At 41.8% G+C, this 15202-nt stretch overlaps 1 protein-coding gene across 4 annotated transcripts; it reads left to right on the forward strand.

The window, feature by feature from the left end:
- The first annotated feature begins 951 nt into the window (after positions 1-951).
- Positions 952-13972, forward strand: LOC110496820 (ubiquitin carboxyl-terminal hydrolase MINDY-1). 4 transcript variants are annotated; one of them, XM_036952850.1, is made up of 11 exons: positions 952-1248; positions 1585-1921; positions 2017-2999; positions 3668-3725; positions 5625-5689; positions 10177-10335; positions 10444-10546; positions 10990-11132; positions 11388-11585; positions 11898-12053; positions 12530-13972. In XM_036952850.1, the coding sequence occupies exons 3-11, from the start codon at positions 2313-2315 to the stop codon at positions 12608-12610; spliced, it is 1650 nt and encodes a 549-aa protein (XP_036808745.1). In that variant the 5' UTR covers positions 952-1248; positions 1585-1921; positions 2017-2312; the 3' UTR covers positions 12611-13972. The 4 variants fall into 4 exon arrangements, with proteins under 4 accessions (XP_036808745.1, XP_036808744.1, XP_036808746.1 ...); XM_036952849.1 differs by having other exon boundaries at positions 1585-2999; XM_036952851.1 differs by lacking the exon at positions 1585-1921.
- Positions 13973-15202: the final 1230 nt, after the last annotated feature.

Genomic DNA, 15202 nt, shown 5'->3' on the forward strand with positions numbered 1-15202 from the left:
TTTTCTTACAATCCTAACAATTTACATATAGATTTTCTTACAATCCTAACGCTATGTAAATTCAACCTATTGGCAGCTATCTCGCTCCATACATCAGTCTCAAGTGAAAGTCTAGTCCAGAGTATTGAGGCTCCAATTCAAGTTTCAAGTTATTTTATTTTCTATCAAGTCTAGTCTCAAGCCATCAATTTGTGGCTGGAGTCAGACTCGAGTCCAAGTCATGTGAATCGAGTCTACAACTCTGGAGATTAGCATTTTTTAAAATGGTTTTAGGTACGTTTTTAAGCGCTACTGACGGAAGAGTCGTTTAGGAGCTAAATGAATGGCTCTTTTAGTTGAACTGAGCCAAATGAGCCGGCTCACTGAAAATACTTGGAATCCACATCACTCGAAAGTGGTTGTGTTTACGCCGGTAAATTCATGACGTCACATGTGTAGTAGTCCCAATAAGCATGTCCCTCCAGGGCTGTGTGCCATACTTTTCACCTCATGACAATATCAACACAACATATTTCCACAACACAAATCCTACTTTTAGAATCAGAATGATGGTCAAGACAAGACATGGAAGAAATTAAGCTGTGTGGGAATTGGACGATTCTATTATTTTATTTAGTTCCTTCATTAATGAGAGCAGGCGTTCGTCGTCTTTATATATCACAGATGAGTAGATGAGTCACACACAGTGTGTGACATATCGTCCATTACACAATAAACACACATTTTAGACTTTCGTCTCTGCAATACTACACCGCAAGGAGATATGACGCTCATGAACACGACCAGTGCAGTTCTCTCCTCCAACCACTCGTGTCCCCATGAAGATTACATTCACAATCATTTCATGTAGCTAGTGTTGGATTAATTCGCATATTTGCTGAGTATTTTCTTATTTTTTTCCCCCGAAATATTTTTGGTTTGCATATTATACTAAATGTATTTTATGTTTGTAGCTTGGTGCATGACATCTACAAAGGAGTTTCCCCCCTGTGGTTAATGCAGCTCGTGACGTCATTGTTTACAGACTGGTCACAGATATACAAATATTTTGCTGTGGTAGTACAAGAGGAAGTGAAGTGGAGGAAGCGAATTCAAGATAGCGAACGAGGAGACAGTGGAATGTAAATAGTATGGCTGTCAGCCAGCGAAGCTCGTTAAACGTTTTCTGTTGATTGGACCAACAACAGTCTAAATTTCACTACTTTTTTGTTGTTGTTGTTGCCATTCACGCAGTCAACTGGCTTCGTGGTAAGTTATTTTATTTTCTGCTGGTCAGCTAACGTTAGCTAGCAAGCAAGCAAGCAAGCAAGCTGCCAACAGCAGCAAGATACTCATTGCCGGGTAATGTTAGTGATGGGCGCTATCAACTTCTGAGCGTCACCACGAGGCTATAGCCAGCTGTAGTCCGGACAGTAGTCAGTTCTGGTGCTACTTGGCAGATGCAACATTTTCTAGACCGGCTTTATAGTTAGCGTTACCTTCTCAGTATTTTGTCAACCCCCAGGGTCAGTCCTATAACATAGTTAGAATAAGAATGTGTTGTTAGAGAATACATTTTTCTCCTGACTGATATTTTTCTTGCAGGTATGGTACAATTTTTTAAAAGAATATGGTTACTCGAATTCACCAGCTGATATTTTCAGACGAAGCTAAGAAGTCAACCATACCGCATTTGATATCCTAGAAACATACTGAGTCATCCATGTCACGAGGCAAGGGACAAGCTTGACCAGCTCCATCTCCCTTATCACTTGTCCATCTCTCTGGTGTATTCCATTGTATAGTCAGGAAAAGCACAACTTTTATAACCAGATAAGTTGTGCCTCCCCCAAAAATAACTATGCTCTAGTTTGCAGCTGTAGCTGCAATGGACAGAGGCAGTGCTGAAAATTATCTGTAAGATAATTGTACTTTTGTTAAGGTTAAATTTCTATATATATATATATATATATTGTGTAAAGATCTTTTGTTAGAGGAAATCTTGTAGAGTTTTGTGAAATCCACTCTGTCTTACAGTCTGAATGACATAAAACCGACAGAGTGACTGTGGTCTCTGCTGTAGCCGTCCATCAACCCTGTTTTGCAAACTAAGGACACTGTTACTCAGGAATACCAGGGAACTGATTGTCGAGTAGATTTCCCTCAAGATTCACCTAGAAGGTCACTGCCAACTTTTAAAGCCTTGAATATTCTTAATGTAAAGGGCTGAGTTTGTTTTTCTATGCTTATACAGCCTAAGCCTGAAGTAGTCTTTACCGACGACTTGGCCTTATTTTCTATTGATTAAGTGCTACATTGAACATTACCCGGCTATGGCGGATTCTGGCACTGAGATAGTCGGAGGAGATCTCCTGAGCGTTGTCAAAGATGACTGCTCTCTGACAGCCATTTCTGAGGAGGGTGGCCATGCAGCAGGGTCCTCTGTGGCTAAAGAAAGCCACAAAGCAGAGCCCTTGGACCGTGAAGATTCCACCAAAGTCCCATCAGTCAAGACCCCAATTTTGGAAGCAGAAGGTTCTGACAAACACAGTGGAACCGCACTCACGCCAGCAGTCATGTCTGAAAACGGCACAACAGAAGACGCTCAATCCACCCCGCAGAGCCAAACTCTGACCGAAGTGAACGGGGAGAGCTCAGAGGCCATGTTTGGAAGGTCGGACGAGAATAGCCAGTCGGCTACAAGCGACTCTCCCTCCTTCTCCATCCGCAGCCTGGAGTTCTTCGAGGGCAACACCGGGAATGACGAGCCATTGTCGTCCTACTCTGCCCTGGGCGACGAGGGCCGCTCCCCCTCTGCTGAAGTCCCCGGCCTGGCCACTGACGTCCTGGCTGCCGCAGCCACGGGAGGGGCCACCGCCGCCCCAGAGCCCATGACGCCGGCCTACTACTTTGTGAAATGGATCACCTGGAAGGAGAAGAAGACACCCATCATCACGCAGAGTGAGAACGGGCCCTGTCCCCTGCTGGCCATCATGAACACCCTGTTTCTGCGCTGGAAGGTATTGTTGGACTGTAGAAACAGCTATATAGGACTAATGGGGTCCATGATTATGCATCTCAATTGTCTTAAGTGGTTTTAGGCCTACTTCATCTGCACTGATCTCAAAACATATGATAGGGTAAAGCAGTATATTATAGGACTATTGGGGGATTTTGCATTCACTGGTCTATTTCTTTTCAGATCAGTGAAGATCAATGGAAAGAGCCCAAAAAAGGAGGCTACTTTAGACTATTGAGACGCACATTGCAAAATCCCCCAATAGTCCTAAAATATACTGCTTTACCCTGTCATATGTTTTGAGATCAATGCAGATGAAGTACTTAAGACAATTTGAGATGTGTAATTGGCCTTAAGGTGACTGAGAATAAGGGTGAGGATGACACACTGAGGATGATATCCGAGGTGTGTATGCAATACTGAATTAGTGACCTGACACAAGCATGAGGGAAGTTTCTAGAAGCAGGAATTACAGGTTCACGTTAGGGTGTGATGAGCCGTAGTTTAAGAGAACACCAAAGCCTTCTGAATCCTATAATCTTGTTTGTACCACCAACATCTTTCAAAATCGACGCAACACAGAATTTACGTTTATAAATGTCAGGATGGCAGTGAACATTGGTCAAGAAAAGTGCTTACAAATTATAATCATGTGTGATTTGTCTTCAGGCCAAGCTACCCGCCCAGACAGAAGTAGTCACCACAGAGGACCTGATGGCTCACCTTGGTAAGAAACAAGGAAGTGTATTGACTGTGCTTCCATACAGACTTTGTTACACTGAAGTTATTGCTTTGTAACGTCCAGTAAACAACACATTTTCTTACATTATTCTGAGGTTGTCATGAACACATGAAAATGCAACCAATGCATGAAAATATGAGTAACTAAAGAGACTGCATATTATCAGGCAGTATATTAAAGATCATCACAGGCCCTATGTTCCAGGAGCCAAGGGCTTAAGTCATTGAAATATCTAGCAAATTGAACAAGCAGTCAACTTTGACCATTACCATGGAGAAATACAGTGCCTTCAGAAAATATTCACGCTCCTTGACTTTTTGTGTTACTGCCTGAATTTGAAGTGGATTAAATTGAGATTTTGTTTCACTGGCCTACACACAATACCATGTCAAAGTGGAATTGTGTGTTTTTAGAAATGTTTACAACTGAATTAAAGGGGAAAATGCCTTGAGTCAACAAGTATTCAACCCTTTTGTTATGGCAAGCCTAAATAAGTTCAGGAGTAAAAATGTGCTTAACAAGTCACATAAGTTGCATGGACTCACTGTGTGCAGTAATAGTGTTTAACATGATTTTTTTATGACTACCTCATCTCTGTACCCCACACATACAATTACAGTGCATTCAGAACCCTTTTACTTTTTCTACATTTTGTTACCTTACAGCCTTATTCAAAAATGGATTAAATCACAGATGGGGGGGGGGGGGCGCGATTTAATACATTACAGCCTTATTCTAAAATGTAACAAGTCCAAGGGGTCTGAATACTTTCCTAATGCACTGTATTGGTAAGGTCGAGAAGTGAAGTTCAAACAGATTCATCCATGTAGACCAATGCCGTGCGAAGATGGGCACCTATTGGTAGATGGGTACAAAAAAAAACGCTCAGTCACTACAAAGATACAAGTGTCCCTCAACTCAGTTGCCGTAGATGAAGGAAACCACTCAGGGATTTCACCATGAGGTCAATAGTCACTTTAAAACAGTTTAATTGCTGTGATAGGAGAAAACTGAGGATGGATCAACAACATTGTAGTTACTCCACCATACTAACCTAAATGACAGTGTGAAATGAAGCCTGTACAGAATCAAAATATTACAAAACATGCATCCTGTTTGCAATAAGGCACTAAAGTAAAACTGCAAAAAAAGTAAACTTTATGTCCTGAATACAAACGTGTTATGTTCAGGGCAAACACAACATCACTGAGTATAACTCCATATTTTCAAGCATGGTGGTGGCTGCATCATATTATGGCTATGCTTGTCAGCGGCAAAGACGAGGGAGATTTTTGGGATAAAAAGAAACGGAATAGAGCTAAGCACAGGCCAAATCCAAGAGGAAAACCGGAAGACAAGTTCACCTTTCAGTTGGTCAGTAACCTAAGACACAAGGCCAAATATACACTGGAGTTGCTTACCAAGATGACATTGAATATTCCTGAGTGGCCTAGTTACAGTTTTGCCTTAAATCGGTTTGAAAATCTATGGCAAGACTTGGCTATCTAACAATGCTCAACAACCAACTTACCCAGAAAGACTGTACAGCTATAATCACTGCCAAAGGTAAATATAACATTTATTGACACCGGTTTGAATTGTTATGTAAATGAAATCTTTATTTAATTTAATACATTTGCAAACATTTCTAAAAACATGTTTTCATTTTCTCCTTATGGGGTATTGTGTGTGTAGATGGGTGAGAACCTATAATCAATTTAGAATTCAGGCTGTAACACAACGAAGTGGAATAAGTCAAGGAGTATGAATTATTTCTGAACGCACTGTATATCATAACACGCATTTCTGTTTGGTCACTCACTGTCTGAGAACCACAGTACCCATTTTGTTTTCATACTCCTGTACTTTGCGTTTCTGCCACAGGAGAGTGCGTATTGTCCATCAAACCCAGGGAGAAGGCTGAGGGAATGGAGCTCAACTTTCAGCAGGTAAACACACATCTGTCCACTTGGCTTATTTGTGACACTGTCGGTCTGTGTCTGAATGTTTTTCGGAAGCTGCGCTAGCGTGTGTGTATTTGTGTTTGGATGTGTGCTCTGTCTGTGTTGTCTACCTCACAGGAGGTTGGTGGCACCTTTTTAATTTGGGGGGGGGGGGGGGGTGGGCTCATGGTAATTTCTGGTGCGGAATAAGTTAAATGGGTTCAAATAAATCAAACAAATGGTTTCCGTGTGTTTGCCATTCCATTTACTCCGTTCTGGCCCTTATTATGAGCTGTCCTCCCCGCAGCAGCCGCCACTGGTCTATCTTTTTGTAGCTGTGTGTACAAAATTCTGTGTGTGGGTGTATGTTTGACACATTTTTAAGGGGAAGTGGAGTTCACAGCAGAGGCAGAAGCCTGTGTCATCAGTGCTAAGTCACACCAGCTGCCACTAGAGAGTACCACAATAAGGAGTTTAGGGAACAACAAGGATTCAAAATTACTGTACCAAAAATGTACAGTAAGGTGTAATCATCAAACAAATTGGTGGCAAGGTAACACCTCTTTAATTAGCAGCTCTTTAATACAAAGTGACTTCTGAGTCAACCCATCTGTTTGGTATGTGTGGCTCATGCAGGAATCAAACCCATGTTTTTGATGTTGTAAGCACCATGATCCAACTACCTGGCTCTGACATACATGCAGTTCAGAGCTAATCAATCTGGTTCCTTTACGGGTGAACCCAATTATTCGACTGGTCTATAGGCTGTTGTTCGACCAATTAAAAAAATAATAATAATTGTCGCAGTAGTGTGTGTATGTATGTACAGTTGAAGTCGGAAGTTTACATGCACTTAGATTAACTCGTTTTTCAACCACTCCACAAATTTCTTGTTAACAAACTATAGTTTTGGCAAGTCGGTTAGGACATCTACTTTGTGCATGACACAAGTAATTTTTCCAACAATTGTTTACAGACAGATTATTTCACTTGTAATTATAATTCCAGTGGGTCAGAAGTTTACATACACTAAGTTGACTGTGCCTTTAAACAGCTTGGAAAATTCCATAAAATGATGTCATGGCTTTAGAAGCTTCTGATAAATGATGTCAATTAGCCTGAGTCAATTGGAGGTGTACCTGTGGATGTATTTCAAGGCCTACCTTCAAACCCAGTGCCTCTTTGCTTGACATTATGGGAATATCAAAAGAAATTAACCAAGACCTCAGAAAATAAATTGTAGACCTCCACAAGTCTGGTTCATTCTTGGGAGCAATTTCCAAACGCTTGAAGGTACCACGTTCATCTGTACAAACAATAGTACACAGGTATAAACACTATGGGACCACGCAGCCGTCATACTGCTCAGAAAGGAGATGCGTTCTGTCTCCTAGAGATGTACGTACTTTGGTGCGAAAAGTGCAAATCAATCCCAGAACAACATCAAAGGACCCTGTGAAGATGCTGGAGGAAACAGTTACAAAAGTATCTATATCCACAGTAAAACGAGTCCTATATCGACATAACCTGAAAGGCCGCTCAGCAAGGAAGAAGCCACTGCTCCAAAACCGCCATAGAAAAGCCAGACTTCGGTTTGCAACTGCACATGGGGACAAAGATCATACTTTTTGGAGAAATGTCCTCTGGTCTGATGAAACAAAAATAGACCATAATGACCATCGTTATGTTTGGAGGAAAAGGAAAAGGCTTGCAAGCCGAAGAACACCATCCCAACCTTGAAGCACGGGGCTGGCAGCATCATGTTGTGGAGGTGCTTGCTGCAGGAGGGACTGGTGCACTTGGCATAATGATGAAGGAAAATTATGTGAATATATTGAAGCAACATCTCAAGACATCAGTCAGGAAGTTAAAGCTTGGTCGCAAATGAGTCTTCCAAATGGACAATGACCCCAAGCATACTTCCAAAGTTGTGGCAAAATGGCTTAAGGGTAACAAAGTCAAGGTATTGGAGTGGCCATCGCAAAGCCCTGACCTCAATCCCATAGAGAATTTGTGGGCAGAACTGAAAAAGCATGTGCTAGCAAGGAGGCGTACAAACCTGACTCAGTTACACCAGCTCTGTCAGGAGGAATGGGCCAAACTTCTGTGGAAGGCTACCCAAAACATTTGACCCAAGTTAAGCAATTTAAAGGTAATGCTACCAAATACTAATTGAGTGTATGTAAACTTCTGACCCACTGGGAATGTGATGAAAGAAATAAAAGCTGAAATAAATCACACTCTACTATTATTCTGCCATTTCACATTCTTAAAATAAAGTGGTTATCCTAACTGACCTAAGACGAGGAATGTTTACTAGGATTAAATGTCAGGAATTGTGAAAAACTGAGTTTAAATGTATTTGGCTAAGGTGTATGTAAACTTCTGACTTCAACTGGTATGTATGTATGTATGGTATGTATACATACATAAAGTTATGGCTTAAGGACAACAAAGTCAAGGTATTGGAGTGGCCATCACAAAGCCCTGACCTCAATCCCATAGAAAATTTGTGGGCAGATCTGAAAAAGCATACAATCATACACACACTTATTTATTTTGCACGAGAAACCGGTCTTCTTTGCCCCCATTTCAGTGAACTAGTCCATTGCGGAGGCCGCAGGGATGCCACAGTCCAAAAAGAAAGGGAGTGTGGCTGCACAATGCACAGCTCTCTCCCACCCATTTGTGCACATTAATTGTTTCATAACTTCATTGTGTGAATTGTTTGCATTTGATTGTTAGTGCATCAATTCCCCATTTACATAGTAGTTAATTTACCAGTAATTGCTTACATTTCTAATCTACAATGTTTGTTTGGTTACATTAATGCATTCAATATATTATTATTATTATTCCAGTATTTTACTGTTCTCATTGTTGGAGTGGACACATTGTTTGCGGAGTTCACAACCTATGCTACACTTGAGAAACAAGTTATGGTTTATTTCATTCCATTTACGAGTTCTGTCAATTTTGTCATTGTCTTTTGTTTGGAGCACTCCTGTCAATGTTGAATAAGGACACTCACCTGATTACGCATAGAAGTAGGTCTATATGCTACATGGCCTGCTTGCAAATGTAGGCATATAAATGTGCCCATTTGGTGTTAGTATTTCTGATTGGCTTAATGCACCACCACCTGTGGAGGTTCTCATGTGAATGTTCTCCTCAAACAGCAAGCAAACAAAGTCTATTTTTACATCCATTGAGTGACAATTCTTCAATGTATTTTCAAAATCTTTCCAGCTCTCTCCCTTTTGATAACCACTCGGCGAGAAAGGGAAAAATGTCATGCTCTGATCCAGTGGTAAACGTCTTAAAATAGGCCTAACTGATAACTTCTTATCGCTTGCGCAAATTGCCTACAGCTGTGTCTGTCCGAGCTCACTGGTACACTAAACTCCTAAGGGCCCAGAATATTTTCTACAATGTTGCAAGGAGCTTCAGGCCCAACCCAAGCTAATAGTTGATACAATGTTTCAAGTTCATTGCAGACAGTCCATGCCTATTTTTGTCAGGATATTTTCTACCTGCAGGCTGCAATGTTTTTATTTGTTGGCTTTTATAGGCATTTTTTTACATAGCCCAGTTGGGAGTATAAGTAACTTTTTAGGTTTGTTTAATTTAGATTTGGATATAATTTTCATTAACCACATGAATGATTTTGAGATACGAAGACGTTTTTAGTATAAATGAAAACCATAACTGGCACGCAGATCGGTAGAAATGGTAAGAAGATAAATTGGCATTCCACATGAGAGTTTCCTGACTCCTCGTGTAGCCTATTACCAGCAACTTCAGGAGAGTAACGGCAGAAAGACGTAATGGGAGGAGGATTTTTTTTTTTTTTTTTTTTCTGGTTATCTTGATCTCTGTTTCCCTGTTGAGTCTGTGTCATATTTCATCAGTGATCTTGAAGCATCAGACAAGCTAAATACATATAGTTGATTTTATTAAACACAGGGTGTGTATACATATGGAAAAATACACGTTTTAAAATTGACTAATCGATTGGTCAAAAGAACTGACTTCTTTCGGTCGACCAATATTTTCTTTAGTAAGGGAAAACCCTAGGTTCATTTTTCATTGCTAAACTTTGCTCAGTTTCACTCAAACACCATATTGTAGGAGTCGACAGAAACAGACATTTTTAGGTATGGTTGAGAGTGCAGGTCTCTTGGAAACATTAACCTGCACATCCACTTAGCTTTATCCTTCAGCATTCTCATACCTTACATGTCAATGGAACTGAGGTGTAAACCATATGAGAAAATGATTTAGGAACAGGTGATACTGGACTTCTGTGCAACCAACTCTACATTGTGTGCAAGTACGATTCCATCTCAACACAAAATATTAATTCAAATGACTCTTAGAAAATGGTCTGATCTTCAATTCTAGACGTTAATCTCGAAATCGACTGTAATCGACTCAGTTTCCAACATCTGTAGTTTTCTAATATGCATCATGTTCTATCTTTGAATCCGCAGAACATGAGCGATGCCATGGCAGTTCTGCCAAAGCTGTCCACGGGCCTTGACGTCAACGTGCGCTTCACAGGCGTGTCGGACTTTGAGTACACACCAGAGTGTATCGCCTTTGACCTGCTGGACATCCCGCTCTACCATGGCTGGCTGGTGGACCCTCAGGTAAGCGACATTTTGTAGAACATGTGAAGGTGAAAGCCCTCCTTTCAAAATTAATGCCCTAAATCCCTTTGTTTTGGGCTTCAGTTTCAAAGTATTTTCTTTCTCCAGAGCCCTGAGATGGTGGCAGCGGTGGGAAAGCTAAGCTACAACCAGCTGGTAGAGAAGATCATCGGCTACAAGCATTCGGAAGACAGCAGCCGTGTCAGTGAAGGTACAGGACCTTCTGAATCCTTACTTGACATGAATCCTTACTTGGGGCGGCAGGGTAGCCTAGTGGTTAGAGCGTTGGACTAGTAACCGGAAGGTTGCAAGTTCAAACCCCGGAGCTGACAAGGTACAAATCTGTCGTTCTGCCCCTGAACAGGCAGATAACCCACTGTTCCTAAGCCGTCATTGAAAATAAGAATTTGTTCTTAACTGACTTGCCTAGTTAAATAAAGGTAAAATTAAAATACATTTGAGTTGTCACCAACCCTTGTCCTGGTGAGCTACAGGTGGTGAAGACTTATGTTCAAGCCCAGCTCTAATAAACTGGTTTTATTGATGAGGGTGTTGATGGGAAGTTGATCATTTAATCCCAATTGCATTCTGTTCACTTGGCCGTTTCCTCTGTAATGCAGCTTACTCTCTTATGCTGGTACTTCTCTGTCTCAGGTTTGGTGGCAGAGCAGTTTCTGGAGTGCACAGCGACCCAGCTATCGTACCACGGACTTTGTGAGCTCAACACTAAAGTCAAGGAGGGCGAGCTGTCCGTATTCTTCAGAAACAACCACTTTAGCACCATGATAAAGCACAAGGTGCGTGTGTGTGTGCGTGCGTGTTGGTAAGGGAATTTACCAATGGCGCAATCTATAGAGTGCAACATATAGAACCTTGCAGATAGAAATGGCATATATAGATAAGACTGTATTCTACATGACAGCGGCATGTAGCACATTCTGTAACGTTCCCTCAAGCGCCCTGCAGTAAGTAGCACAACATTCTCTAAAACGCTGCTTACCACCCCCTTCCCCAGTGAATGACTTCTAACCTTTGACCTTGTGACCCCGCAGGGCCACCTGTACCTGCTGGTGACAGACCAGGGCTTCCTGCAGGAGGAGGGGCTAGTGTGGGAGAGCCTACACAACGTGGAGGGCGACGGCAACTTCTGCAACTCAGACTTCCGCCTGTGCCACCCGCCCCAGAGGAGCGTCCTCGTGACACAGCCCGACAGTCTCACGCCCCAGCAGCAGCAGAGACAGATCGACCAGGTCAGTGACCACCCCCCCAGCTCCACAACACACCGCCACCATTGTCAGTTTGAGGATACCTGTTATTTGAGAAGTACCCAGATACAGTGGGCAGTATCCAATGCGCCACAGAGACAACCTCCATGTCTTCTGCTGCAGCTAGATAGTTAAGGTTTTTTTATGTGTAAAACTGCCACGCTGTCTGTGTCTAACGTGATCCTAACTTGAGATCTGTATGTACTGTAAATCATGCATGGACGTTAAGGATTTCAGCCTCTATGCACATTTCCATTACCACATTCACTCACCCCGTGGTGTATGCTTGGTTGCCAGGACTACCTAGTGGCCATGTCTCTGCAGCAGCAGCAGCAGGGGGTGGCCCCGGGGCCCCTCAGTGACCTGGACCTGGCCAGACGGCTGCAGGAGGAGGAGTACCAGAAGCAGCAGCAGCAGCAGCAACAAGGTCCCTCCCAGGCCCCAGCACAGCAGGTAACCAACCACACTATCAAGACATTTACTAGAAGGAAAGATGGTGCCCTCTCTAGGCTTTACTTCAACAGTATGAAAGATTAACACAATACAACAGTATAGACCTGTGATATTCAAAAGTCGAAGGGGAACTGCAGTTGACTTCCCCATTAATATTTTTTTTTTAAACAGTTTTGAGTAAATGTATTTTCTTTTAATTTGGATAAGAGATGATTGTTATGAATTTAAGGTTATTTTTAAATGTTTGACTACTGGTATAGACAATTGGTAAAGAAAGTGTCCCCTGGTGCTTTTTCCATCACACTACAATTTATTTGAGCAGAAAATGTGGAGGACTCATTGCATTCTTTCACCACGGTGCAGTGCTGTACTTTTCTGGTACTAGGTTAAAAGGCAACTTTCTGCTATCTTTGATTCACAAACGTCCTACATAGCAGCTTGTCCATTTCCTGTATGAATGTTTGTTTTGCTTCCAGGTGAGACGTCAACTGGCAGCCAAGCCGGGAGGTCAGAGGAGACGGGAGAAAAAGGATGATTCCGACTGTGCCATATTATAGCGACACCTAAACTTACCCTATTCCCCCATGAGCCTGCACTTCATTGCATTAAGCCAACCCCTAACACATACACACACACAGTTAGGGGATTGTGCCCCTGCCATCTCAATGCCAAACTCACCCTTCACACTAAACCTCGAGGTTGTACCTCCCCATCTCTCACCCTTGTTCTTCTTTGAACATCCAGGCCAGAAGGTGGCAGTACTAGTCCCGCTTTGCTAGACCCTCAGAACAGAATCTAAACGTGAATTGAGGCTGCAGAGAGGAAATCCAATGCAGTTGGTTGGTTACAGCAGCTGAGAATCATCCAAGACACGTCACAACCCAGGTAGAGTCACACATCAGGGGTCGTCTTCTAGTCAGCTATCACTGCCCCTCTTGAGAAATATGAGCGAAGTTTGTAACTGCGGTCTGGTTTGGTTTCTATGGCAACGAGGCAGACAGTGGTCTGATTTTGTAAGCTAAGGAGACAGAAAGTGAAGGTCTAAATTAAAGGGAAGTCACTACAGCTCTGACCAACTGATGCATCTTAATGGATGATGCAACTTTTGAAATTGCAAAAAAAAAAAAGTTAAATTAAGAGCACTCTGCTACCTTCTCGCCCTAGAAAGATCTGTTTTTAAGCAAACTGTAGGGTAGTTGTCATCTGACTCATTTAAGCCATGATGGAAACTCGAGTACATTCCTGTCCTATACAGAACAATGCACAATTATGCCTGGGTCGAGAAGCGGACTCTGCAAGCCCGACGAACGAACGAAGAGATGGCCGTTTTCCCCAAAGTTCTATCTGCTAGAGTAAGCATGGGCTTTTCTTTCCCTGTCATATAGTGTACTATGCTGTAGTTAGTAGCAGGGAGGAATTATGCAGAAGTAGAATGGTATGGGCAGTGAAGGGGATCTGCTGGAGCATCTTTTGTGGATGACTTTTGAGATCATTGGAGGGTTAAAGATGACTATATGGGAATAAGAATCGCATTAAAGGTCCAATGCAGCTGTTTTTATCTACATTTTAAATAATTGAAAGGTAAGAATTTTAAATGGTCAAAAATAATCAAATAGCTTCTTAGGAAAGAGCAATTTCTGGAGCAAGAATTTTGATAGGACCGTCTATCTGCGAGTGTTCTGAGTGGGGAGGGGAAACCTGAAAATTAGCTGAGAGGTTTGGAACTCTTTCTTATTGGTCTATTAACCCATTTCAGGTAGGCCCAAATGTCATCCCAAAACCACGGGCTAACATTTCTGAATTTAACAGTATTATTCCAACATCAGTGTGGAAATATATATACTGAACAAAAATATAAAGCAACAATTTCAATCATTTTAAAGAGTTACAGTTCATGTAATGAAATCAGTCAATTGAAAGAAAGAAAGAAATTAGGCCCTAATCTATGTATTTCACATGACAGGGCAGGGGTGCAGCCATGGTTGGACCAGGGAGGGCATAGGCCCAGCCACTTGGCAGCCAATCGAAATGAATTTTTTCCCAACAAACGGGCATTATTACAGACAGAAATTCTCTAAAATGACATTATTGTAGAGAAATTAACATAAAATTATCTGGCAACAGCTCTGGTGGACATCTCTGCAGTCAGCATGCCACTCAACTTGATACCTCTGTGGCATTGTGTGAAAAAATGCACATTTTAGTGGCCTTTAATTGTCCCCAGCACAAGGTGCACCTGTGTAATGATTATGCTGTTTAATCAGCTTCTTGATATGCCACACCTGTCAGATGGATGGGATTATCTTGGCAAAGGAGAAATGCTCACTAACAGGGATGTAAACTAATTTGTGCACAAAATCTGAGAGCAATACGCTTTTTGTGCGAATGGAACATTTCTGGGATCTTTTACTTCAGCTCATGAAACATGGGACCAACACTTTACATGTTGCGTTTATATTTTTGTTCAGTCTACATTTGTTCAGACAGGTAAATCACGTTTTTGACTGCACTGGGTCTTCAAGCAAATCTGGTGCTTGAACCAACTATATGATAAGTCTGCATTTGATTTACATTACTTAGGAATAGTTCTGGCAGTTAATTCAGTTTTGAGACAGTTGGTTATACAGGGCCTTTTGAAGTAGCTTTAGGGGGAGGGGCTTTCAGCAACACTACAGAAATAGGCCACACCTTGACGCCAAGTGTTAATCGTCACCACTTCTTGCTTTGAATTTAATTTGTCATGTCAGTAAAGGAAAATCTAAACAAATTATCATGGTGTTCAATGACTCATTTGTTGTCTGGTAAATATCATTAATTACTTCACATAATCGACTCATACCAACAATCCTTCGAGTCCTTCTAGGCCGCCTTGAAACACCATATCTTTGATGCCTCTTTTTGTTCTCCTGCCTCTTGCTTTATTCTGTCTTTTCCATCTTGTTAACTTTTTCTGCTCCACCTTTGAGAGAGCGAGATATACTGTGTACAAAACATTAAGAACTCTTCATGACAGACTGACCAGGTGAATCCAGTTGAAAGTTATCCCTTGTTGATGTCACTTGTTAAATCCACTTCAATCAGAGTAGATGAAGGGGAGGAGACAGGCTAAAGAAGGATTTTTAAGCCTTGAAACATGGATTGTGTATCTC

The sequence above is a fragment of the Oncorhynchus mykiss genome, chromosome 18, assembly GCF_013265735.2.
Source record: "Oncorhynchus mykiss isolate Arlee chromosome 18, USDA_OmykA_1.1, whole genome shotgun sequence".
NCBI classification, from domain to species: domain Eukaryota; kingdom Metazoa; phylum Chordata; class Actinopteri; order Salmoniformes; family Salmonidae; genus Oncorhynchus; species Oncorhynchus mykiss.

Coding starts and splice junctions, on each gene's coding strand:
- LOC110496820 (XM_036952849.1), top strand. CDS start 2,313: ATGGCGGATTCTGGCACTGAGATAGTCGGAGGAGATCTCCTGAGCGTT. Junction 10,547..10,989: donor CAGCAGCCGTGTCAGTGAAG/GTACAGGACCTT, acceptor TCTCTGTCTCAG/GTTTGGTGGCAGAGCAGTTT. Junction 11,133..11,387: donor GCACCATGATAAAGCACAAG/GTGCGTGTGTGT, acceptor GTGACCCCGCAG/GGCCACCTGTACCTGCTGGT.